The sequence below is a fragment of the Sus scrofa genome, chromosome 3 (genome assembly GCF_054392235.1).
Source record: "Sus scrofa isolate SSC_HxYL_T2T_F1_AM1 chromosome 3, Sscrofa_HxYL_maternal_Yorkshire_Landrace_v2.0, whole genome shotgun sequence".
Taxonomy (NCBI): domain Eukaryota; kingdom Metazoa; phylum Chordata; class Mammalia; order Artiodactyla; family Suidae; genus Sus; species Sus scrofa.
Genome location: NC_139385.1, coordinates 30,166,095 through 30,193,429, shown reverse-complemented (window position 1 = coordinate 30,193,429; position 27,335 = coordinate 30,166,095). Strand labels below are relative to the sequence as shown.

General features: G+C 35.9%; 1 protein-coding gene across 13 annotated transcripts in view; it reads left to right on the top strand.

Moving 5' to 3' along the window:
- Window positions 1-27,335, top strand: part of ABCA16 (ATP binding cassette subfamily A member 16) — a 223,369-nt gene that overhangs the window by 22,090 nt on the left and 173,944 nt on the right. For 12 of the 13 annotated variants that reach the window (XM_085017369.1, XM_085017368.1, XM_085017370.1 and 9 more), the window contains 4 exons: window positions 3,033-3,174; window positions 16,080-16,339; window positions 17,915-18,031; window positions 18,962-19,079. In XM_085017369.1, coding sequence (XP_084873495.1) covers window positions 3,033-3,174; window positions 16,080-16,339; window positions 17,915-18,031; window positions 18,962-19,079 — 637 coding nt within the window. The remainder of the gene's footprint in view (window positions 1-3,032; window positions 3,175-16,079; window positions 16,340-17,914; window positions 18,032-18,961; window positions 19,080-27,335) is intronic. The other variant, XM_085017373.1, reaches the window with a different exon arrangement.

Below are 27,335 nucleotides of genomic sequence, written 5' to 3'. Positions count from 1 at the left end.
CTGTGAAAGCTGAGAGAGGTAAGGAAGCTGCAAAAGCAAAGGTTGAGACTAATAGAGGTTAGTTAATGAGGTTTAAGGAAAGAAACTATCTCTATAACATAAAAGCACAAGATGAAGCTGCAAGTACTGATGTAGAAGCTGCAGAAAGTTGCCCAGAAGATCTAGCTGTGATCATTAATGCGGGTATGCTACACTTAACAGATTTTTCCATGTAGATGAAAATCCTTTATTGGAAAGAAATGCCATGTAGGACTTTCATAGCTAGAGAGGAGAAATCAGTGCCTGGCTTCAAAGCTTCAAAGGACAGGCTGACTCTTGATAGGGGCTAATGTACATGGTGACTTTAGGTTGAAGCCAGGGCCTATTTAGCATTCCACAAATCCTAGAGCCCTTAAGAAGTATGAGAAATCTACTGCCCTTGCATTCTATAAATGGAACAACAAAGTCCAGATGACACCGGATCCGTGTAGTGTGCCTAACTGAATATTTAAGCCCGTTGTTGAGACCTACTGCTCAGAAAAAATAGACCAATTCTCTGTGTGCTCTCCCACATGCTGTACTATGTTTCCAACGATAAACTCTACACCTGTTTTTAAAGGAAAAATAAAACAAAAATACTAAAAAAAAACCAAGCAGCTAAATTTCAAATATTTAGACAGTTTTCCAAAGGATATATGCAAATGACCATAAAGGTGCAAAAAAGTTTGCAGTGAGATGTTACTACTTGCCCAGCAGAAAGGCTAAAATTACAGTCTGACAGTATCAAATATTGGTCAGGATGTGAAGGTACTGTTGGTGGGAACGTAAAATGTGGTGATGGGGTTAGAAAAATGTCTGCCAATTTGTTTGTTCAAATAAAACTAAACACACACCTACCCTATGGTCCATCAGTTGCACCTTAACAAATTTACCTTTAAGAAGAAAAACATTTTCACCAAAAAGTGCTTTGCAGAAAATAGCAGCTTTACTCATAGTATCGAAAAATTGGAAATGGTCAGCTAACCATCAGTGAGAGAATTAGTGAGTTCCGTTGTATTCATACCATGGAATATCGCTCAGTGACAAAAAGTAATTAACTACTAAAAATAAAAATTGTGAGTTTCAGAAGCATCCTGATGTTTAATAAAAGAAACCTTATGCAAATAGGTACCATATGACTTGATTCCATTTATATAAAATTTTACAACAGGCAAAATTAATCTGTGGTGAAATCAGAAAAATTGTATCTCTGATTTTGATCAGGATCAACTGGGAACGTGCAGGAGAGAACTTTCTGGAATGAGGGTAATGGTTATCTTGACAGTAGTTTGGGTTACAATAGCTATGCATTTTTCAAAACTAATGTACAGTGAAGGAAATGGACAGTTGAGATTTGTGCATTTTATTGATGTGTTACCTCAAATAAGAAGTATAAATAAATGTGGAATTCTAGTAAATTCTGAACTCCTCAAATAAGTATAAATAAATATGGAATTCTAGTAAATTCTGAACTCCTCAAATAAGTATAAATAAATATGGAATTCTACTAAATTCTGAACTATCTGGTAGATGTGTACTGAAGTCTCTAACTTACTTTGCAGTATATCCAAAAATTAAATATATTGTTAGATAAATATAAAGTATATGATATTAAATGTATGCAAATGTATATAGATATATGCATTCAAACTTAAATGTATGCATAGTATAAATTATATATGCATACCTCATTTTGCCTTTTTTATGTACAGAACACACTGGTCATTCATTAAGTTTATTTCTTTTTGAACCATAAATCCATTCCTCTGTACTCTGCTTTTTGATGCTGTAGCACATTTCTGCTTTTTTCAGCCAGCTCTATGTTGGATTCTGCTTATAAAGGGCTCTAGATGCAGACTAGAGGCAAGACTGAGGAAAGGGGAGGGAACGTAGACTTTTCTGTTAGCTTCCTATCTGCTTATGGTTGCTGTGAATGACATCTGAGTACCACCTCTTTTTTTAGCAGTGGCAGTTTCTTCCCATGGCAGCCAAATACAGTTTGCACCTTGCCTAATACTTTTCAAAATCAGACTCAGCACAGCCTCTAAAAGATAACCAGCCCTAGGCACCTGGGGCTCCCTTTCAGAAGTCTGGGTCTTCGTTCCAAAATTCCTTCTTTCAAGCTCTGAGACAGAGTACTAGCCGACTTGTGCCCTATTCCTCAGAGGTTTGATTTTTCAGCCCACAGAATCTCTCATCCAAGCCTATAATGTTTAATAATTCCAAACTCTTTTGTTCCCTTAGTCGTATGACCAGTGGCTGCTTCCTTCTCTCAGTAGCTGATACCTTAGAGTTGTCTTATCCTTTGAGTTACCTAGTATGCTTTCTATTTTTTGATGATACCTTGAGCAGATGTAAAACTCTGTATTGTGTAGAGGTACCATAATTTATACAGTCCCTTATGTATGAACAGTTAGATTAATTCCAGTACACTCTACTTCCACCCCAAGTAATGTTACAACAAACTTGTGCATTTTTTCACACTGTTTATATGTATTCCAGGTCTGTTCCTGAAAAGTAGGGCTGCTGAATCAAACAAATGCACAAGCAGTTTTGTAAAACATTGCCAGATTCTCCATTATAGTTGTGCCATTTTTCATCCCACAAACACTATATTAAAGTGTGTTTGTCTACTGACTTGCAGAATATGTTGTTAAATTTTTGAATTTTCCAGTGTGAAAGTTTAAAAAGATATTTCTGTAGCTCTAATTTGCATGTATTTCATTGTGTGACAACGAGAAGCTTTGTATATCTTTGTGGGACATACGTATATCTTGTTTTTATGAACCGTATGCATTTTGAGAGAACCTCAAATGTAGATGCTATTGGACATATGTTGTTGTGCTTGGACTCACTGTCATTTCCAGACATTCAGAATCACTTTGACATCAGATGAGTCTCATCTTTCAAGTCACCTGGTTTCCCACCTGGACTTAGTTTCCTTTATTTCTAATATTTGCTTTTCATTTTTTTTTCCATTTTAAACATAGTTTGTTTCCTATTGCTACTTCTAGGTAAAATATCGTCTGCGTTTTTCTGGGATAGAGAGGACTGTCCTTTGGCCAGACAGGCAAGGCTGGAAAACATCCTTACTTTTTCCTAATTTTCCCTCTGGAGGACCCCGGAACCCAAGTTATCAGGATGGAGGAAGTCCTGGTGAGCAGATCCTTATGCATACTTACTGTGTTATTGCAGTTGCATACTAATATGTGTGTGTGCATATAATACACATATAAATGTATATACATGTGTATATATGTATACATGTGGATACATACCTATATAGAAAATCAGTTTATTTTTAACTTGTGTTAATTTTTTTTAATTGTTATTTCCAATGCAATTTTTTTTTCTCTGTACAGCATGGTAACCCAGTTACACATACATGTACACATTCTCACATTATCATGCTCCATCATAAGTGAATAGACATAGTTCCCAGTGCTTTGTGTTAATTTTTAAATTAAATTTATATTATACCCAAACTACTTTTTAATCACATATATTTGGTAAACCGAACATCTCTGTGTGTATAGATGGATAGCATGCTTTCCATTCTTATATCAATATATTTATCTTTATGTAGTTGTGATTTAGTGTTCTGCTTTCCAAACACATACATTTTAATTTGTTGGCATTGTTTGCCTTTGTGTATCTATAATTCTATTGATTTGATCTAAAAGTTTTTAAATTGTGATGGTAATTTTTAACCGAAATTTTTATTTTGCATATTGTCTTGAAAAGCCCTTCATGTGGAATTTGGGTTTACCAACGATCTTGAGATTTCTATCTTTAGCAGATATTCAGTAGGAGAAAAAAAAATCTATGCGCATTCTAGCATTAGCAACAAAAAATGGAAATAGCATAACCAGTAAGACAATAGATGAACCTATTACACGATGACTAAAAATAGTCTTTACGAAGTCTGTTGAAAAAGAATTTACACTGAATCTACAGGTACCTATATGAAATGGCTAGATGGAGGTGGGTGAGCATTATTAGTCCACACAGTGGAAGTGAGGCTATATGCAAGAGAGGATGCCGCATTCAGGAAACTACATGGCCTTTTGTTTGTCTGCCTTTTATTATAGCTCACGTAGAGGTTTATGCAAGAGGCTAGTAGAGGTGAAACTAGGAGGCCAACAGGTCGTTAAATGCCTAGCACGTAAAGTGGAAGAGTATGAAATTTCTCCTGTGAGCTCTTTATGAGAGACAGACACATGGGAATATTTAGCATGAATAAAAGAAATAATATGGTAGTAGATACATATCTCCAGGTGGTGACACTCATAGTTTATTTTTGGTGTCTGTTTATATCGAACACAAAATTTTTGTTTTATACTATTGCTGAACAAAGAAGACTGTGGCCTGTATTTCACAAGTTATGTAATTGATCAGGATATTTCAGAGAATGCATTTTTTGCTTTAGATGTCTGCATTTTATTTTGTCATTTCACATCTTGATTTGGGGTGGCATGTTTCTTGAGTATACCCTTAGGTGTCCTTAATACCATACTGTTGGTGGGGAAATGTTATAAAGAGTAGGGAGGATGAAGGATTGCATGCTTAGTAACATTCAAATTAAGGAGGAGTGAACAAATAAAATAAGGGTACAAGGATTAAGCAGTATTGACAGGGAAGTGAGTAGAAAAGTATCTACTACATGAATCAAAGTAGGAATAAGCAACTATACTTGATGCTTCAGTTTTATCACCACAAAAGAAGCTTTTTCATATTTTAAAAATTAAAAACAGTAATCCCATCCCAGAAAAGAGCTTTATAAAAACACTGTAAAAACTATAAAGCCTTGATGAAGGAAATTAAAGATGATACAGAGAAAAGAAAAGATGTCCCATGCTCTCAGATGAGAAGAATCAATACTGTTAGGATGGCCATACTCTCCAAAGATTAAATATGTAGCTTTTAATATGTACATATTTAATACAATCTCTATCAAAAGTCCCATGACATTTTTCACAGAAGTAGGACAAATAATCCTAAAATTTATATAGAACCGCAAAAGACCTCAAATTGCTAAAACAGTCTTGAGAAAAAAGAGTAAAGCTGGAAGTATCATGCGCTCGGTGTCAGACTATGCGACAAAGATAAAGTAATCAGAATAGAATTGAACTGGTACAAAAACAGACAGATCAGTGGGACAGAGTAGGGAGCCTAGAAATAAACTCATGCAGCTATGGTCAGTTTATGTAGGCGAGAATATACATTGGAGAAAAGACATCCTCTTCAGTGAGTGGTGCTGAGAAAACAAACAGCTTCTTGTAAAAAAGAAATGAGATTGGAACATTTCCTCACAGCATGTACAGAAATAAACTCAAAACAGATTAAAGACCTAAATGTAAGACCTGAAACCGTAAAACTCCTAGAAGAGAACATACACAGGACACTCTTTCTCGTAAAGTGTAGCAAATGTTTTTGGATCTGTCTCCTAAGGCAAAATAAATAAAAGCAAAAATAAACAGATGGGACATAATGAAGCTTAAAAGCTTTTGAACTGCAAAGGAAAACATCAAAATGCATGGACAACATAGGGAAAGGAAAAAAAAAAGTTTGCAAATGATGTGACATACAAAGGGTTAATATCCAAAATATACAAAGATATCATATAACTTAGTATCAAAAAACTCCCAACCAAATCAAAAAAAATGGGTAGAAGATCTGAATAGACATGTTTTTCAAAGAAGAACAGATGGCCAACACGCACATGAAAAGATTGTTCAACCTCACTAATTATTGGGTAAATGTAAATCAAAACAACAATGAGCTATCACCTCATATCTCTCAGAAAGACTATGATCAAAAGTCTATAAGTAACAAATTCAGACAAGAATGTGGATAAAATAGAACCCCGTACACTTTTGGTGGGAATGTAAATTAATGCAGCCACAGTATTATTCCTCAAAAAGCTAAAAATAGAATTATCATAGGATCCAACCGTCCCACTCCTGGGTATATCTGAAAAAAATGAAAACTATAATACAGAAATACATGTGCACTGCAGTGTTCCTAGCAGCACTGTTTATGAGAGCCAAAATATGGAAGCAACCCAAGTGTCCATCAGTAGACGATGGATAAGAAAGATGTCATATCAACATCATGAATATTTTCTCAGGTCAGTCTCCCAAAGCAATAGAAATTAGAGCAAAAATAAACCCATGGGACCTCATCAAACTGAAAAGCTTTTGCACAGCAAAGGAAACCAAAAAGAAAACAAAAAGACAACTTACAGAATGGGAGAAAATAGTTTCAAATGATGCAACTGACAAGGGCTTAATCTCTAGAATATACAAGCAACTTATACAACTCAACAGCAAAAAAACCAATCAATCAATGGAAAAATGGGCAAAAGACCTGAATAGACATTTCTCCAAGGAAGATATACAGATGGCCAACAAACACATGAAAAAATGCTCCACATCGCTGATTATAAGAGAAATGCAAATCAAAACTACCATGAGATACCACCTCACACCAGTCAGAATGGCCATCATTAATAAATCCACAAATAACAAGTGCTGGAGGGGCTGTGGAGAAAAGGGAACCCTCCTGCACTGCTGGTGGGAATGTAAACTGGTACAGCCACTATGGAGAACAGTTTGGAGATACCTTAGAAATCTATACATAGAACTTCCATATGACCCTGCAATCCCACTCTTGGGCATCTATCCGGACAAAGCTCTACTTAAAAGAGACACATGCACCTGCATGTTCATTGCAGCCCTATTCACAATAGCCAGGACATGGAAAAAATCCAAATGTCCATCGACAGATGATTGGATTCGGAAGAAGTGGTATATATACACAATGGAATACTACTCAGCCATAAAAAAGGATGACATAATGCCATTTGCAGCAACATGGATGGAACTAGAGAATCTCATACTGAGTGAAATGAGCCAGAAAGACAAAGACAAATACCATATGATATCACTCATAACTGGAATCTAATATCCAGCACAAATGAACATCTCCTCAGAAAAGAAAATCATGGACTTGGAGAAGAGACTTGTGGTTGCCTTATGGGAGGGGGAGGGAGTGGGAGGGATCGGGAGCTTGGGCTTATCAGACACAACCTAGAATAGATTTATAAGGAGATCCTGCTGAATAGCATTGAGAACTATGTCTAGATACTCATGTCGCAACAGAAGAAAGGGTGGGGGAAAAAAACTGTAACTGCAATGTATACATCTAAGGATGACCTGACCCCCTTGCTGTACAGTGGGAAAATAATAATAATAAAAAAAAAGAAATGTGTTAACATGGGGAAAGGTAGATGGAAAGTGAAAAAAAAAAAAAGAAAGATGTCATAAATACACACACACACACTCACACATAAACATAATGAAATATTACTCAACCGTAAAAAGTGCTATTCTACCATTAGCAGCATGGATGAACTTAGAGTATATCATGCTTCGTGAAATAAGTCAGGGGGAGAAAGATAAATACTGTGTGGTATCATTTATATGTGGAATGTAAAAAATAAATGAATATATATGCCAAAACAAAAACTGACTGATGAAGAAAACTAGTGGTTACCAAAGGGGAGAGGGCACTAAGATAGGGGTATGGAATTAAGACATACAAACTACTATATATATAGCATATAAGCAACAAGGATATATCGTACAAGTGAGGAGTTCTAGCCATTATTTTATAATAAATTATAATGGAGTAAAAATCTCTAAAAATACCGGAGTGCAATCACTAAAATCACTATATTGTACACCTGAAAGTAATATAATACTGTAAATCAACTATACTTCAATAGAAAAAGAAGGTTAGAAACAGCAGTTCCTCCATAAAAGAGTTTCAAATAAGTAACACAAACTTTATTTACGTATGTATTTTAAAACTTGCAGTTGTTGATGAGTCTATGTATATTCTAGATATATTGTTGGTTCCAAATGTTAAGATTGTATGTTCCAATTTTTTATTTTATTATACTGCCCTTTATTGAATAGAAATCATTACTCTGATATATAATTTATCATTTTTGCCATGTGGCTCTTCTGGCATTGTTTAAGAAGTCTGTCCCTACTTAGAAGTTCAGAAATATTTTCCTACTGTTTCTTCTTTTTTTCTGTCTACAATTTGAATGTTAATCCATGAGGATTTCAAATTTATATATGGAGTTCCTGTCGTGGCACAGCAGAAGCAAATCCGACTAGGAACCATGAGGTTGCAGGTTCAATCCCTGGCCTCGCTCAGTGGGTTAAGGATCTGGCATTGCTGTGAGCTGTGGTGTAGGTTGCAGAAGTGGCTCAGATCCCACGTTGCTGTGGCTGTGGCGTAGGCAGGCAGCAACAGCTCCGATTAGACCCCTAGCCTAGGAACCTCCATATGCGCCAGGTGCAGCCCTAAAAAGACAAAAAATAATAATAATAATGATAATCAACAGATAGAATGTGTATACCCAAGTAAGAAAATCCCACTGAATGCTTTCAGGATTCAGGGCTCACTTTAGCACAGGGAGTAACCCCTTCATGGCAAAAGGGCAGCATGTGTAATGGAAAAATACCAAAAGTAAAAAAAAAAAAAAAAAGTTGTATATGTCTTATTTAGGCAGTCAGTATCATTTTTCTCCATATAGAATAAGGCAGTTTTCTGAAAACTATTTAAAATAATCTGTCCTGAAATTCTTTTTTTTCACTATTAGGCTCTATATTGTATACATCAATTACATTACACTATCAGTGCAATATTATATTACTATTACAGTAGTTTTGTGTACCATGTCTTAATATTAACTGAGACAGACTCCAAGAAGACCCATTATGGAACTAGCAGACATGATGTTTAAGGTGGCTCTATAACTATTGTCAATGAAATAAAAGAAATTAAGTGCACAATGATAGAAAAGATAAAAAAGAATGAAGCATAAAGCCTTAAATTGGAAACTACAAGACAGATTTAATAGCCAAATGAAAATGACAGAAGAATAAGTGAACTTGAAACTATAAAATATACTCAATCTGAAAAACAAAAAATTTAAAATGGAGTTTCAGTGAAATGTAGGGAAATACTAAATGTTTAATTATATATTAATAATATGTATAACTAGAGTCCTTGAAGAATAAGAAAGAAAAGGGTAGGAAAAAATAATATGTAGAAAAATGGCTGAAAGAGTCCAAAATTTGATTAAAGACAGTACCCATATAGTGTCTGGAACTAATTATATGCATCAGATAAAATAAATTTCAAGACAAAGGGTCAGTTGTTCAAGAGGATATAAACGTGTATGCATCATAGCAGAGCTTCAAAATATATGAAACAAAAACTGGCAGAATTAAAGTGAGAATTGGGCAAACCCACAATCATAGAGATATCCATATCCTTCTTTTTTTTGTTTGTTTTCTTGTTTGTTTTTTATTTTTATAATTTTTTTCTTATTTTCCCACTGTACAGCAAGGGGGTCAGGTTATCCTTACATGTATACATTACAATTACATTTTTCCCCCACCCTTTCTTCTGTTGCAACATGAGTATCTAGACAAAGTTCTCAATGCTACTCAGCAGGATCTCCTTATAAATCTATTCTAGGTTGTGTCTGATAAGCCCAAGCTCCCAATCCCTCCCACTCCCTCCCCCTCCCCCTCCCATCAGGCAGCCACAAGTCTCTTCTCCAAGTCCATGATTTTCTCTTCTGAGGAGATGTTCATTTGTGCTGGATATTAGATTCCAGTTATGAGTGATATCATATGGTATTTGTCTTTGTCTTTCTGGCTCATTTCACTCAGTATGAGATTCTCTAGTTCCATCCATGTTGCTGCAAATGGCATGATGTCATCCTTTTTATGGCTGAGTAGTATTCCATTGTGTATATATACCACTTCTTCCGAATCCAATCATCTGTCGATGGACATTTGGGTTGTTTCCATGTCCTGGCTATTGTGAATAGGGCTGCAATGAACATGCGGGTACACGTGTCTCTTTTAAGTAGAGTTTTGTCCGGATAGATGCCCAAGAGTGGGATTGCAGGGTCATATGGAAGTTCTATGTATAGATTTCTAAGGTATCTCCAAACTGTTCTCCATAGTGGCTGTACCAGTTTACATTCCCACCAGCAGTGCAGGAGGGTTCCCTTTTCTCCACAGCCCCTCCAGCACTTGTTATTTGTGGATTTATTAATGATGGCCATTCTGACTGGTGTGAGGTGGTATCTCATGGTAGTTTTGATTTGCATTTCTCTTATAATCAGCGATGTGGAGCATTTTTTCATGTGTTTGTTGGCCATCTGTATATCTTCCTTGGAGAAATGTCTATTCAGGTCTTTTGCCCATTTTTCCATTGATTGATTGGTTTTTTTGCTGTTGAGTTGTATAAGTTGCTTGTATATTCTAGAGATTAAGCCCTTGTCAGTTGTATCATTTGAAACTATTTTCTCCCATTCTGAAAGTTGTCTTTTTGTTTTCTTTTTGGTTTCCTTTGCTGTGCAAAAGCTTTTCAGTTTGATGAGGTCCCATGGGTTTATTTTTGCTCTAATTTCTATTGCTTTGGGAGACTGACCTGAGAAAATATTCATGATGTTGATGTCAGAGAGTGTTTTGCCTATGTTTTCTTCTAGGAGTTTGATGGTGTCCTGTCGTATATTTAAGTCTTTCAGCCATTTGGAGTTTATTTTTGTGCATGGTGTGAGGGTGTGTTCTAGTTTCTTTGCTTTGCATGCAGCTGTCCAGGTTTCCCAGCAATGCTTGCTGAATAGACTTTCTTTTTCCCATTTTATGTTCTTGCCTCCCTTGTCAAAGGTGAATTGACCATAGGTGTCAGGGTTTATTTCTGGATTCTCTATTCTGTTCCATTGGTCTGTCTGTCTGTTTTGGTACCAGTACCACACTGTTTTGATGACTGTGGCTTTGTAGTATTGCTTGAAATCTGGGAGAGTTATGCCTCCTGCTTGGTTTTTGTTTCTCAGGATTTCTTTGGCGATTCTAGGTCTTTTGTGGTTCCATATAAATGTTTGGATTGTTTGTTCTAGTTCTGTGAAAAATGTCATGGGTAATTTGATAGGGATTGCATTGAATCTGTAGATTGCTTTGGGTAGTATCCATATCCTTCTTTCAGCAACTGTTACAACTACTAAACAGAAAAAATATTAAAAGTAGGTGATACGAATAATATTTTAAGTTTCCCTAAACTGATTAACATTTGTAAAACAAATACTTAACAGTGGAAGAATACATATTTTTTTTTAAAGAGCACATGGTATTTTCACCAGGATAATTCTTACAGTGGGTTATGAAACAAATCCCATTAAAACTAAAAAGACCAAAATCATACAGAGTTTGCTTTCCAATGACCATGGAATTAAATTAGAGATCAATAACAATAAGGTAATTAGAAAAAATGCAAATATTTGGACATTAAACAACACCTTTCTAAATAATCCTTGAGTCAAAAAAGAAGTCACAAAGAAATTTTAAAATGCTTAGAATTCCCGTCATGGCACAGCAGAAAGGAATCCGACTAGGAACCATGAGATTGTGGGTTCAATCCGTGGCCTCACTCAGTGGGTTAATGATCCGGTGTTGCCGTGAGCTGTGGTGTAGGTTGCAGATGTGGCTCGGATCTGGCATTGCTGTGTCTGTGGCATAGGCTGGTGGCTACAGCTCTGATTAGACCCCTAGCCTGGGAACCTCCATATGCCACGGGTGTGGCCCTAAAAAGACGAAAAAAAAAAAAAGAAATTTTAAAATGCTTTAACTTTAATAATGAAGAAAACATGACATATTAAGATTTGGGAGGAAAATTCCGTTGATACAGCTAAAGCAAAGCAGTGGCCTAGGAAGAACTATAATTTTATGTGTTCATATGAGAAAATAGAAAAATGTAAAATTAATTATCTGAATTCCAACCTTAAAAATTGAGTAACTACTATACATAAAATAAATAAGCAACAAAGATTTACTGTATAGCTCAGGAGATTATATCCAATATGTTATAATAACCTATACTGGAATATAATCTGAGAAAAGGTAACTGAATCAGTACACTGAACACATTATTGTAAATCAGCTATACTTCATTTAGTGCAACAGCCTCCCTGACCTAAATCTGTGAAATAATTGTTATTCTTTAGTTCTTACTTATTGTACCAATCCTCAAGACTCCAGATATGTAAAAGTACTTTTCAAGTAGAAAAAAATTTAGTAAAAGAAAAGTAAATTACATCCTAAGCTGGAAGCGAGAAAATGGGGAGTAGTAGGATGTGAGGTTCACCTGCTTGCACAGATACATCAATAATGCATCTACCTCTACCTATGGAATGATTCGCACAGAAAATTTTTTTGAATGTTGGCAAGAGACCTCAGGATTCTGTTAGAGCAAGAAAACCTTCTCAAAATGGGGTAAGACAAAGAAAGAAGAAAAAAGAGAGAAAATGAAAAAAGAAGCAGAATTGGACCTGCTCCCCTAGGAGATCAGGAAAGAAAAGCTCCTGCACCCTGGGAAGTTTCCCCACCAGTAGCGAGATGAGCCAGGACAGAGGAGGAACTTTAGAGGATTGCAGGATAACACTGCAATTGGTGTGAAGCAGTTAAAATGGAACGTCTTCCCAAAAAAACCCAGTGTTACTTGCCCTGGATATGCTACCATCCCAACCATATGCTGATACAAGCAGGAGTTGGGAACTAAAATTTGGACTTTGGAGATCAGACCCATAGAGAGATCTGGGGCTGGCTACACCAGAAAAAACTAGGATTGGCCATGCAGAAAGAGCCTGGAGTGACTAGAGTCTGGGGTGATCATATCTGAAGGTGTAAGCCGAGGAAACACCGATAATCTTGGAGACCAGGCACCACGTTTGGGGATGCTGAAGGAAGGGGTGGGATCCACTACATGACAGCCTTGTTCCCTGCATGTGCTCTGGCTGCAGGACCCCACCTGCTGCAGCTCCAGGAGCTAGGGCAGGAGCAGATGCTGCCTAGGAACAAGCTGGGGAGCAGCTCCTACCCTAGGGCTGCAGAGCCCCACCCTAGAGCTATAGCACTGATAAATTTTCAGCCAAACTCATCATGGGAAAAAACCCCTTGGGGGGGCTCAAATCAGTAAAATTAGAAATGAAAAAGAACAAGTTAATTGACACCACATAAATACAAAGGATCATGAAAGGTTACTGTAAGCAGCTGTATGGCAAATAAATGAACAAATTAGGAAAAAATGGACAGTTTCTTACAAAGGTACAATCTGCTAAGACTGAACCACGAATAAAAAGAAAATATAAATAGACCAATCACAAGTACTAAAATTGAAAATGTGATTCAGAAACCTCCAAAAAAAAAGGCCTAGCACCCGATGGCTTCACAGATGAATTCTGTCAGACATTCAGAGAAGAGTTAACACCTGTTATTCTCAGACTCTTCCAAAAAATGCAGAGGAAGGAACATGCCCAATTACATTCTATGAAGCCTCCATCACCCTGGTACCAAAACCAAAGATATCACACAAAAAGGAAAATTTACAGGCCAAGATCAGTGTTGAACATAGTTACAAAAATCCTCAAAAAAAATTAGCAAACTGAATCCAATTATATTCAGGATCATACACCATGATCAAGTGAGATTTATCCCAGGGATACAAGGATTCTTCAGTGTCCACAGATCAATCAGATAAGCACATCAACACAGGGAAGTATACAAACCATATGATGATCTCAATAGATGCAGAAAATACTTTCGACAAAGTCCAACATCCAGTTTTGATTAAAAAAAAAAAAACTCTCCATAAGAGGGGCATAGAGGGAACCCACCTCAACATAAACAAGGCCATATATGACATACCCATAGCTAATATCATACTGAACAGTAAGAAGCTGAAAGCCTTTCTGCTAATACTAGGAACATGACAAGTATGTCCACTCTCGGCACTTTTATTCAATTTAATTTTGGAAGACCTAGCCATGGCAATCAGAGAAGAGAAAGAGACAGAAGGAATTTAAATTGGAAGAGAAGAAGTAAAACTGTCACTATTTGCAGATGACATGATACTATACATATAAAATCCTAAAGACACTATAAGAAAACTGTTAGACCTCATCAATGAATTTGGTATTACTGCAGGATACAAAATTTTAATAAACAGAAATATTTTGCATTTTATATACAATGAAATATTAGAGAAATTAGGAAAATTAGGAAATTAGGCCGGCAGTTTTAGCTCCAATTGGACCCCTAACCTGGGAACCTCCATGTGCTGTGAGTGTGGCCCTAGAAGGCAAAAAACAAACAAAATCCCATTTAACATCATATCATAAAGAATAAAATACCTAGGAATAAATGAAGAGACAGCCCACAAAATGGGAGAAAACATTTGCAAATGATGCAAATGACAAAGGCTTCATCGCCAGAATATACAAACAACCCCAAAACTCAACAATAAAAAAACAAACAACCTGGAGTTCCCATCATGGTGCAGTGGAAACGAATCCGACTAGGAACCATGAGGTTGCAGGTTCGATCCCTGGCCTTGCTTAGTGGGTTGAGGATCTGGCATTGCCGTAAGCTATGGTGTAGGTCCAGTGCTTGGATCTGGCACTGCTGTGGCTGTGGCATAGGCCGGAAGTTTTAGCTCCAATTGGACCCCTAACCTGGGAACCTCCATGTGCTGTGAGTGTGGCCCTAGAAGACAAAAAACAAACAAAATAAAACAAAACAAAAACCCAATCAAAAAATGGGTAGAAAACCTAAAAAGACATCTCTCCAAAGGAGACAGGCATATGAAAAGATGCTCAGCATCACTAATTACTAGAGAAATGCAAATAAAAACTACAGTGGTCACTGTAGTCAAAATGGCCACTGTTAACAAGTCTACAAATAACAAATACTGGAGAAAATGTGGAGAAAAGGTGGGAATTTGCTCTTGGTGGGAATGTAAATTGGTACAGCTACAATGAAAACAGTATGGAGCTTTCTCAGAAAACTAAATATAAAACTAGCATATGATCCAGCAGCTCCACTCCAGGACATATATTTGGACAAAGCTATATTCAAAAAGTTACATGCACCCCTGTGTTCATTGCAATGCAATTCACAGTGGCGAAGACGTGGAAACAACCCAAATATCCATTAACAGATGAATGGATTAAGAAGATGCAGTACTTTTGTACAACGGAATACCACTCAGCCGTAAAAAAGAATGAAATAATTGTATTTGTAGCAACATTGATGGAACTAAAGATTCTCATACTATGTGAAGTCAGAAAGAGAAAGACATATACCATATGATATTACTTATATCCGGAATTTAAAACATGGCACAAATGAACCTATCTATAGAAACAGAAACAAACAGACATAGAGAACTGATTTGTGGTTACCTAGGAAGGGGAGGGGGAGGGGGATGAATGGGGATTTGAGGGTTAGCAAGCTGTTACATTTAGAATAGATAACCAATGAGGTCCCACACTAGAGCATAGGGAACTATATCCAGTGTCTTGGGATAGAACATGGTGGAAGATCGTATGAGAAAAAGAAGGAATATATATGTATGACCGGGTCACTTTGCTTTACAGCGGAAATTGACGTAACATTCTAAATCAACTACACTTCAATATAAACGAATGAACAAATGAATGAAAAAAATAAATCCTAAGGTGCCTTTTAGTTTTATGGATTACTTTGTTTCAGTAAAACAATTTTTCTTGGAGACCGTACTCTATTTCTCATTGTAATGGCTCCGTCCTTGTGAGCTTCATTTCTTATTTTACATATCCAAGTCTTTCTCTCTCCAATATTTGATTAAATCTGCATACTTTTTGTAAATATGGATTGCATTTAGGAAGCTTATCACTTTCATTAAATGTAATTTAATTTGGGGAAGATACGAATCAGATTGATCTGACAAACTAGCCCTTATTTGTATGTCACATCTGTGCTAGGTTCTCAGAGTAATTATGTTCAGTTGGCCTTGATACAACAGTAAAGTTAGTTTCTGAATGTTACAAGCGATGGCTGACCGCCGTTGTCTTGTTCTTTGTATGTCTGAGCTGTTCCTTAGCCCGCTTTACTTAGCCCGCTTTACTTCGCAATGTTTGTTTTATCTCATAGGGTACATTAGAGAAGGGTTCCTGGCTGTACAGCATGCCTTAGATAAGGCCATCATGCTCTATCATGATAGCAGTGCTAAAGAGACGCTATTTGATGGCATCAGCATCTTTGTACAGAGATATCCATACCCAGCTCATCCTCAAGACAGATTATTTTTGCTCACTGGTGATTTCTTACCTTTGATGTTCATACTCATGTTTGCTCCAACTGTACTTTCCATCATGCGATTCATTGTCTGGGAAAAGGAAAGTAGATTGAAGGTAATTCCATTTATCTTCTGATAAAGTTTCTGTAAAGATATTTTTAAGCCCATAGAGCTCTGTTGTCTGGAGAGTTGGATTATCTCTGCATATTCAGCATTATTGGGTAGCTGGTTATACCCCATAGCAGCACATTACATCCCAGTAACAACAAATACAGAGCTGGAAGCATGACTTTTCCAAGCTGGAAGATTTTCAGAAGCAAGCTCTCTGTGGGCAGCAGCAGGAAAGGTAAAACTGAGGGCAGGGAGGGAGACAACGCAAGGTCACTAGTAGAATTTGCTGTTTCTGGTACCTAGAGTAACAGTGGATTTCAACCACAACTCACTTCCTGGCTAAATTAAAATAAATCCTATTTACCTTGATATCTGCTGCCCTAGATAACATGTTGGTGTTTCAACAAAAAATTGTAAGGAACACCAAAAATTAAGAAAAGACATAGTCCAAAGAGGCAAATGAATAATTAGGCTCAGATAAAGCACCAGTGTTAGAAATATAAGGTAAGGAATTTCAAATTATTCTGATTAATAATTTAAGGCTCTGAGAGGAAGGAAATGTGTCCAGGATGCTTAAGACCACCACTACTTTCTAAAATCACTAGAAGGCTTCATGGGATTCAGAATAGAGATATGATGACAGCTAGGAATTATTATAATGTTATACAGGAGGTGTATGTAGCTAGATCATAAGAGGAAATGACACAGGCAAAGCCTGTAGGAACTAACCTGTGGGCTTTCTCAAGTAATTTGACCTCTTGTGAAGTTACTTGACAAGAGTAAAGAGGTCCAGTAGGCTTGACCCTGATGAGGAATGAATCAAAGATTTGAATAAGACAGTTGAAATTATACAAACTGAAATGCAAAAAGAAAAAATGTAGAGATCTAGAAGAAAGCATCCAAAAAAGACAGTACAGTATCAAATGATATAACGTGTATATAATTGGAATCCCAAAGGCAAGATGAGCTAAGAGATAATGGCAGAGAATTTTCCAGAATTGAGAGACATCAAAACACATATCCAGAAAGCTCAGGAACTACAAAGCAGGGTAAGTCCCCCCGCCGACACACACACACCCCTAGATATATATTCAAACCACTGAAAATCAGGGACAAAAAAAATCTTAAAAGCAACTAGATGGAGGAAGAAGACACATTGCCTACAAGGAAGAAGTGTAAGAAGTACAGCTGACTTCTAACTTACAGGTGAATTTTAAAAATAACATAGATACATTTCTCTAATATCCCTCAAAGAAGAGTATAATGGAAAAGGGATCTTAATCTCAGTATTTCAAAGTATAATTTGAAATGTTTTCCATTTTGGTCCAATACTAGGTGTAGTATTGAAAAAAAAAATCTCTTAACTCAAGAGAAAAATATTTTAATGCCAGAGATGCCCTTACTAACTGCATACTTTTGATCAACACATGTAACTTTCTGAGCCTTGATTTTTTTTTCGTTCATAAATTGAGATAGTACCCACTTAAATAAGCTTTATAGGAGTTGAATTAAAATATATGTGAAAATATTATGAATTGCTGTTATGTGTAATATTTGATTTGTATTGAATTTCCTACAGGAGTACCAGCTCACAATTGGACTTAAAAACTGGATGATTTGGACTGCCTATTTATTCACATTCCTCCTTTTTTATATCTTCATTATCTGTTCCATATGTGTGTTATTCTTTGCCAAGGCAAGTGTTCAGTTTTATGCTATAGAAATGTAGTAAGTTACATACATAATATTAAATTTTTATTAGCTAATAGAAATTTTAAGTAAAAAGAACAAGTGAAATTATTTTAATATATATTTAATTTAGCCAAGTATGTACAAAATATCATTTCATTATGCAACTAACCAGTTTAAAAATTGAGATATTTTACATTCTTTTCTGTACTAAGTATTTCAAGTTCCAGTGTGTGTTTTATATTTACAGCACATCTCAATTCGTATGCTATATTTTCATTAGAAATAGTCGATCTGTAGTTGACACAGCTTCAGTTTTCTAATTTAAACTAAAAATAACTAAAATTCAGGAAGTTCCCTTGTGGTGCAGCAGGTTAAGGATCCGGTGTTGCTGCCGCTGTGGCACAGGTCATAACTGTGGTGCAGATTTGATCCCTGGCCCAGGAACTTCCTCATGCTGTGGGTGCAGCCAAAAACAAGACAAAACAAAAACAAAAATAACTAAAATTGAGTGAAACTAAAAGTTCAGCCTCTCAGTCACACTAGTAACTACATTTCAACTGTTTCATGGCTGTATCTAGGTAAATGGCTCTTATTTCTGACATCTTAGTTCTAGTTGATAACCCGTATGGCTATCATTTGAAAAAGGAAAAGATAATTTTAGTGTGACTGGTTTCATGTTGCCAAGAGGATGAAAAACGGCTTTTTCAGTATGAAACTTTTTCTTCAGTATGAAACTAAGATGCTGCCAAATCTCTGAGAAAAACCTAAATCCTTCTGTAAGATGTAAGTTACTTAGTTAATTTTCTATCTCAGTTGAGTTTTGGTCACGGAGCAGTATGATCATTTCATTAGGGCCATTATTTTCTCCCTCTTCCCTTGTGTTTGTATGCCACTATCGTGTACTTTACATGATGTCACAATTGTTTTGTTGTAGATTTTCAATGAGCAAGTCTTCCTCTACAGTGACTATAGTTTCATCTTTGTTTTTCTTGTGTGTTATGCCATCGCTTCAACATTCTTTTGCTTTCTGGTTAGCACATTCTTCAACAGAGGTGAGTCTAAGACTTGTATAACAGAATTATTGTTTTAATTGACCAAAATAGTTTCATATTTGTGAACTCCTTTTAGTCATCTCATATGTAGTCTTGGCTTACATTCTGATATAGAAGATGAATTGCTCATGAAATAATTTGACAGAAGGTAGAAGGTGTATTGAAATTTAATATGGCCCAGTGCATATAAAAGAGATAGTTACCAGTTAGAACTTAGGAAAATTAAATAAGGCTTCCTGCAGAAGTTGGTTTCAAATCACTTCTGAAAACAAATCAAGAAAAGAAGGTATTCATTCATTCATTTATTTGGCATGTCTTTGTGCACTTACCATATAGCAAGACTCTGTATCATATACATAGACAAAGGAAAATTGATTCTCTGTGTATGCCCACAAAAGAAACATATGTGTAACCAGATAACCCCAAATTGGTCTATCAATGATTTTACATAAATAATTCTCTATTAACAGTTTTTATTTCTTTTTTAGACCATAAGTGTTAACTATTATTCCTCTATTATCTTTCTTCTCTACTGAACTATTGTCTGAATATTACCCCATTAGATAATTTTAGAGTATAAATGTAGTTTTAAAGTAAGACTTTTAAGCATCATAGGTAATTTAACTTTTAATATAGTATATGATCAGCTGATTTGTTTTCATAGTTCAAAGTTGGTATTCACCATTGTGCACAAAAAGAATTAACAAACCAGGCATGAGACTCTTACCCTTAGAAAGTCCTTCAAGAAAGTTCTAGAGGATCCAGCATTGCCATGAGCTGTGGTACAGGTCGCAGACACAGCTTGGATCTGGTGTTGCTGTGGCTGTGGCATAGGCCGAAAGCCACAGCTCCACTTAGACCCCTAGCCTGGGAACCTCCATATGCCATGGGTGTGGCCCTCGAAAGACAAAAAAAAAAAGGAAAAAAAAAAGTCCTTCTAGAAAGGCTAGAGTATAAGAACTTAAATTTTTGGAGGATTCCCCCCATTCTCTTAGGTACTTTGTGGCTTACTGTACCTAAAATGCTTGTGCAAACAATATTTATAGGGAATGTGAGCTTTCCTTCTAAGAGTCTTAAATCTTGGTGTATGTTAGGCCAGGAATGCCTATATGACCAGCTCCCAATAAAAACCTTTGTCACTGAATCTGAGTCTAGCCAACAATATTTCATACATGTTGTCACAATTCATTGCTAGAGGAGTGAAGCACAACCTATGTGATTTCACTGAGAGAGAACTCTTGTAATATCACGCCTGGTTTCCTCTGAGCTTTGCCTCATGTTCCTTTTCCCTTTGCTGATTATGCTTTGTATCCTTCCATAGTTAGTATAACATTATTTATTCATCATGGCTCCGAGTATGATTATATGCTAAATCCTCTGAGATGTCCTAGTAGGTCATTGAATGTAGTCGCGGTCTTGAGGACACCAACAAAATAACACAAGAAAATTTGTGGAAGAATACTGTGTTGAGCTAAAGCAGAAGGGATATGTTGAAAATTAAAATAAGACTGCCAGATAAATAGGAGTTACTGTATTTATAAAAACTTAAAGGGACATTTTTTAATTTTTTTATTGTAGTTGATTTACAATGTTGTGTCAATTTCTACTGTACAGCAAAGTGACCCAGTCATACATATATATGTACGTTCTTTTTCTCACATTACCCTCCATCATGTTCTATCACAAGTGACTAGTACATCATGATCTCGTTATTTATCCACTCCAAATGCAATACTTTGCATCTACTCCCACTCCATCCTACTCCCTCCCCATCCACCTTGGCAAACACAAGTCAGGTCTCCATGTCCATGTGTTTGTTTCTTTCCTGTAGATAGATTCACTTGTGCCATATTTTAGATTCCGCATACATGATACCATAAGTGATATCATATGGTATTTGTCTTTCTCTTTCACTTTCTCTTTCACTTCATTTAGTATGAGAGTCTCTAGTTCCATCCATGTTGCTGCAAATGGCGTTATTTCGTTCTTTTTATGGCTGAATAATATTCCATTGTGTGTATTTACCACATCTTCTTAATCCGTTCATCTGTTGATGGACATTTAGGTTGTTTCCATGTCTTGGCTATTGTGAATAGTGCTGCAGTGAACACGCAGGTGCATGTGTATTTTTTAAGGAAAGTTTTGTCTAGATATATGCCCAGGAGTGGGATTGCTGGGTGATGTGGTAGTTCTGTATTTAGTTTTCTGAGGTACCTCCATACTGTTTTCCATACTGGTTGTACCAATTTACATTCCCACCAGCAGTGAAGGAAGGTACACTTTTCTCCACACCCTCACCAACATTTGTTATTTGTTGACCTGTTAACAGTGGTAATTCTGACTAGTGTGAGGTGGTACCTCATAGTAGTTTTGATTTACATTTCTCTAATAATCAGTGGTGTTGAGCATTTGTGCCTATGCCTGTTGTCCATCCGTATATCTTTGGAGAAATGTCTATTCAGGTCTTTTGCCCATTTTGCAGTTTGGTTTTTGGGTTTTTTGCTATTGAGTTATATTAGTTGTTTGTATATTTTAGAGATTAGTTCTAGTCATTTGCATCATTTGAAACTATTTTCTCCCATTCCATAGGTTGTCTTTTTGTTTTTTTTTTCTTATTGTTTTCTTTGCTGTGCAAAAGCTTGTAAGTTTGATTAGATCACATTGGTTTATTTTGTTTTTATTTTTGTTTCCTTGGGAGACTTACCTAAGAAAACATTCATATGGTTGATGTCAGAGAATGTTTTGTTTTGCCTACATTCTCTTCTAGAAGTTTTATGGTGTCTTGTCTTATGTTTAGTCTTTAGGCCATTTTCAGTTATTTTTGTGCATGGTATGAGGGCTTGTTCCAGTTTCATTGATTTACATGTAGCTGTCCAGTTTTCCCAGCACCACTTGCTGAAGAGACATTTTCCCATTTTATATTCTTGTTTCCTTTGCTGTAGATTAATTGAGTATAGTGTCTGGGTTTATTTCTTGGTTCTCTCTTCTGTTCCATTGGTCTGTATATCTGTTTTTGTCCAGTACCACAAAGAGTATAGAAATTATTTCAAGTATCTTCTCTGACCATAATGGCATGAAACTAGAAATCAACCACAGGAAAAGAAATGAGAAAAAAAAACTGACTGCATGGGTACTAAATAACATGCTGCTTAAAAACCAGTGGGTCAACAGGGAATTCAAGAGGGAAATTTAAAAATACCTTAACACAAATGATCATGAAAACACAACCATTCAAAATCTGTGGGATGCTGCAGAAGCAGTGCTTGGAGGGAAGTTCATAGTGATACAGACATTCCTCAGAAAAGAAGGAAAATCTCAAATCAAGAACTTAACTTACCAACTAAAATAATTAGAAAAAGAAGAACAAACAAAACCTAAAGTCAGCAGAAAGAAGGAAATCCTAAAGATCAGAGAGGAAATCAATAAAATAGAGATTCAAAAAACAGAGAGAAAAATCAATAAAACCAAGAGCTGATTCTTTGAAAAGGTAGACAAAATTGACAAACCTCTGGCCAGACTCACCAAGAAGAAGAGAGAAAGAACTCAAATAAACAAAATAAGAAATGAAAAAGGAGAAATCTCAATAGATACTGCAGAAATACAAAAAAAAAAAAAAAATAAGAGGATACTATGAACAATTACATGTCAACAAATTTGACAACCTAGAAGAAATGGATAACTTTCTAAGGACATACAGACCACCAAAACTGAATCAAGAAGAGACAGATCAATTGAGCAGACCAATCACTAGAAATGAAATTGAATATGTAATAAAAACACTCCCTACAAACAAAATTCCAGGACCAGACGGCTTCACAGGCAAATTTTACCAAACTTACAGAGAGAAATATATACCCATCATTCTTAAACTTTTCTAAAAGGTTGAAGAAGAAGGAATACTCTCAAAGACATTTATGAAGCCACCTTCACTGTAATACCAAAACCAGACAAAGACACTACCAAAAAAAGAAAATTATAGGCCAATATCTTTGATGAATATAGTCACAAAAATTCTCAACAAAATTTAGCCTACTAAGTCCAACAACATATAAAAAAGAACATACACCACGACCAGGTGGGATTCATCCCAGGTCCACAAGGATGGTTCAATATATGAGAATCAATCAACATCATACACAGCATCAACAAAAGAAAAGTCAAAAACCACAAGATCATCTCAATAGATGCAGAAAAAGCATTTGACAAAATCCAACATCCATTCATGATAAAAACCCTTACCAAAGTGGCTATGGAGGGAACAAAACATAATCAAAGCCATTTATGACAAACCCACAGCAAATACTCAATGGAGAAAAGCTGAAAGCCTTCCCACTAAAATCTGGAACAAAACAAGAATGCCCTCTCTCACCACTGTTATTCAACATTCTATTGGAAGTCCTAGCCACAGCAATCAGACAAACAAAAGAAATGATAGGTATCCAAATTGGAAGAGAAGAGGTAAAATTGTCACTTTGTGCAGATAACATGATGCTATATAGAGAAAACCCTAAGGATTCTGCACAAAAACGACTCGAACTGATCAACGAATTCAGCAAAGTAGCCAGATAAAAGACCAATATTCAGAAATTGGTTGCATTTCTCTATACTAACAATGAAATATTAGAAAAGGAATATAAAAATACAATGCCTTTTAAAATCACACCCCAAAAGTTAAATAAACCTGCCCAAGGAGGTGAAAGACTTATATGTTGAGAACTATAAAATATTAATCAAGGAAATTAAAAAGGATCCAAAGAAATAGAAAGATATTCCATGCTCCTGGGTTGGAAGAATTAATATTGTAAAAATCGCCATACTGCCCAAAGCAGTCTACAGATTCAATGCAATCCCTATCAAATTACCCATGACATTTTTCACAGAACTACAACAAACAGTCCAAAAATGTATATGGAACCATAAAAGACCCAGAATTTCCAAAGCAATTGTGAGAAACAACAACCAAGCAGGAGCCATGACTCTCCAAGACTTCAAGAAATATCACAAAGCCACAGTCATCAAGACAGTGTGCTACTGGTACAAAAAGAGACATACAGACCAATGAAACAGAATAGAGAACCCAGAGATAAACCCAGACACCTATGGTCAATTCATCTTTGACAAAGGAGGCAAGAATATAAAATGGGGAAAAAAAAGTCTTTTCAGCAAGTAGTGCTGGGAAAACTGGACAGCTGCATATAAATCAATGAAACTAGAACACACCCTCACACCATGCACAAAAATAAACTCAAAATGGCTAAAAGACTTAAACATGAAACAAGACACCATCAAACTCCTAGAAGAGAACATAGGCAAAGCATTCTCTGACATTAACCTTGCAAATGTTTTCTTAGGTAAGTCTCCCAAGGCAACAAATAAAAGCAGAAATAAACCAATGGGACCTAATCAAACTTACAAGCTTTTGCACAGCAAAGGAAACCATAAAAAATAAATAAGTAAATAATGCCATTTGCAGCAACATGGATAGAAGTAGAGACTCTCATACTAAGTGAAGTCAGTCAGGAAGAGAAAGCCAAATACCATATGATACCACTTAAATCTGAAATCTCATATACAGCACAAATGAACGTTTCCACAAAAAGGAAACTCATGGACTTGGAAAACAGACTTATGGTTGGTTGCCAATGTGGAGGGAGAGGGAGTGGGATGAACTGGGAGTCTGAGGTTAATAGATTCAGACTATTGCATTTGGAGTGTATAAGCAATGAGAACCTGCTGTTTAGCACAGGGAAACTATTTCTAGTTACTTGTGATGGAACATGATGGAGGATAATTTGAGAAAAAGGATATATATATAAATATATATAATATATGTGTGTGTGTGTATGGGTCACTTGGCTGCTGTGCAATAGAAATTGAGAACACTGTCAATCATCCATAATGGAGAAAATAAAAATCACAAAATAAAAAATAAACACAGTCTTGAACAGCTATTGGTCATAGAAGGAATCAAAGGAAAATCTGAAAAAATAATTTTTAAAAATTTTAATTGGGAAAATTAGAACATTATCTTGAGAGAAATGAAAACAAAAAGGTCAGTATACCAAAACTTACAGGATGCAGCAGAAGTAGCATGAACAGGAAGTTTACAGTAAAAACATCATCATTTCAAAAGAAAAAAGCTCAAATAATCTAATTTTACACATAGTAGTAGAAGTTCTCGCCAGGACAATTAGGCAAGAAAAAAGAAGTAAAAGGCATCCAGATAAGAAAGGAAGAAGGAAAAATACCTCTGTTTTCTAATGACATAATTTTATATGTAGAAAATCACAACAGTCTTACCAAAAATGTTAGAATAAATTCAGTAAGAAGTCTAACACAAAATCAGCATATAAAAATCAACTGTGTTGCTATATATTAACAATGAGCTATCCAAAAAGGAAATTAAGAAAGCCTTCCATCTTGCAATGTTATTGAAAATAATACTTAGGAATAAAATTAAGCAAAGAGGTGAAAGACTTTTATACTTAAAACTACAAATCAATCAAGACCAGAAATTAAAGCAGACACACATAAAGGAAAAAACACCCTGTGTTTATGGATCAGAAGATTTCGTATTATTAAAAATGTCCATACTACCCAAAGTGATCAAGTTAAAGCAATCCCTGGCAACATCCAAATGGCATATTTTATAGAAATAGGGAAAAAAACTAGAATTTGCATAAAACTAAAGACTCTAAATAGCCAAAGCAGTCTTGAGAAGGAAGAATAAAACTGAGGGCATCACACTTGATGATTTCAAAATATATTGCAATGCTACAGTAATTAAAACACTATGGTACTGGCATAAAAACAATGTAACAGAATAGAGAGCCCAGAAATAAAACCATGTGTATAGTCAGCTGATCTTCAGAAGGAGTACCAACAATACCGGATAGGGAAAAGTTCTCTTTGACAAGTGGTATTGGGAAAAGTGGATATCCACATGCAGTTTAATGAAATTGGGCCCCAATCTTACACCATACACAAAAAATTAAGTCAAAATGTACTAGGGTCTTAAACATCAGACCTGTGATTGTAAAACTTCTGGAGGGAAATGCAGAGAAAAGCTTCTTAACCTTGCTGTTGGCTATGTTTTCATAGATATGACACCAAAACCATAAGTATCAGGAGCAAAGGCAGTAACATGGAACTACGTCAATTTAAACTTTTTTTTTTTTTTTGCACAACCAAGGAAGTTATTTAGAGGCAGCCTATAGAATAAAAGAAAATATTTACAAAGCTCATATCTGATAAAAGCTTAATATCCAAAATATATAAGGACTTCTATAACTTAATAGGAACGAGACAAATAACAATTTTAAATGGGCCAGGGAACTGAATAGACATTTCTCTGAAGAACACATATGAATGGATGATGTGTATAAGAAAAGGTGCTCAAAATTACTATCAAAGGCAAATCAGAAGCACAATGTTATTACCTCACACCTGTCGGAATGGCTACTATGAAAAATCATACAAAATACAGCTTTACAAGTGTACAAGAATGTGGAGAAATTTGAACCCTTATACGTTCTTGGTGGGAGTGTGAAGTGGTGCAGCCTCCTTCTAAAACAGTATGCACATTCCTCACAAATTTAAAAAATAGCTACCATGTGTTCCAGCAATTCCTCTTCTGGGTCTTGCCCCAAGGAATTAAAACCAGAATCACTTAGATATACTTGCACTTCCATGTTCGCTACAGCATCATTCTCAACAGCCAAGATATGGTAATGACCCAAACATTCATAGGTGGATAAATGGATAAAGAAAATATGGGGTGTATGCATACAATGGCCTGTGATTCAGCCTAAAAAAAAAAAGATGAAAATTCTACCATTTATGAAAACATAGATGGACCTGGAGGGCATTATGCTAAGTAATGTAAGCCTGAAACAGAAAGACAAATACCACATGATCTCTTTTATGTGCGGGAGCCAGAGTAGTCAAACGTAGAAGCAGAGACTACAGTGGTGGATGCTAGGGGATGGAGTGTAGCTGGGGAGATGATGGACAAAATGTACAAAAATGTAGTTATGCAAGGGAAATAAGTTCTGAAGATCCACCAGTGCCTATAGCTAACAGTACTGTAATGTGTCCTGAAAATCTGAGAGGATACACTTTTCGTTAAGTGTTGTTACCACAAGAAAAAAATAATACTAAAGGAGGTAGGTAGAAACCGAGAGATGCTGGATGTATCTATGGCCTTGATGGTGACGATGGTTTCGTGGATGTATAACTCACCCTTGAACTTGTGGA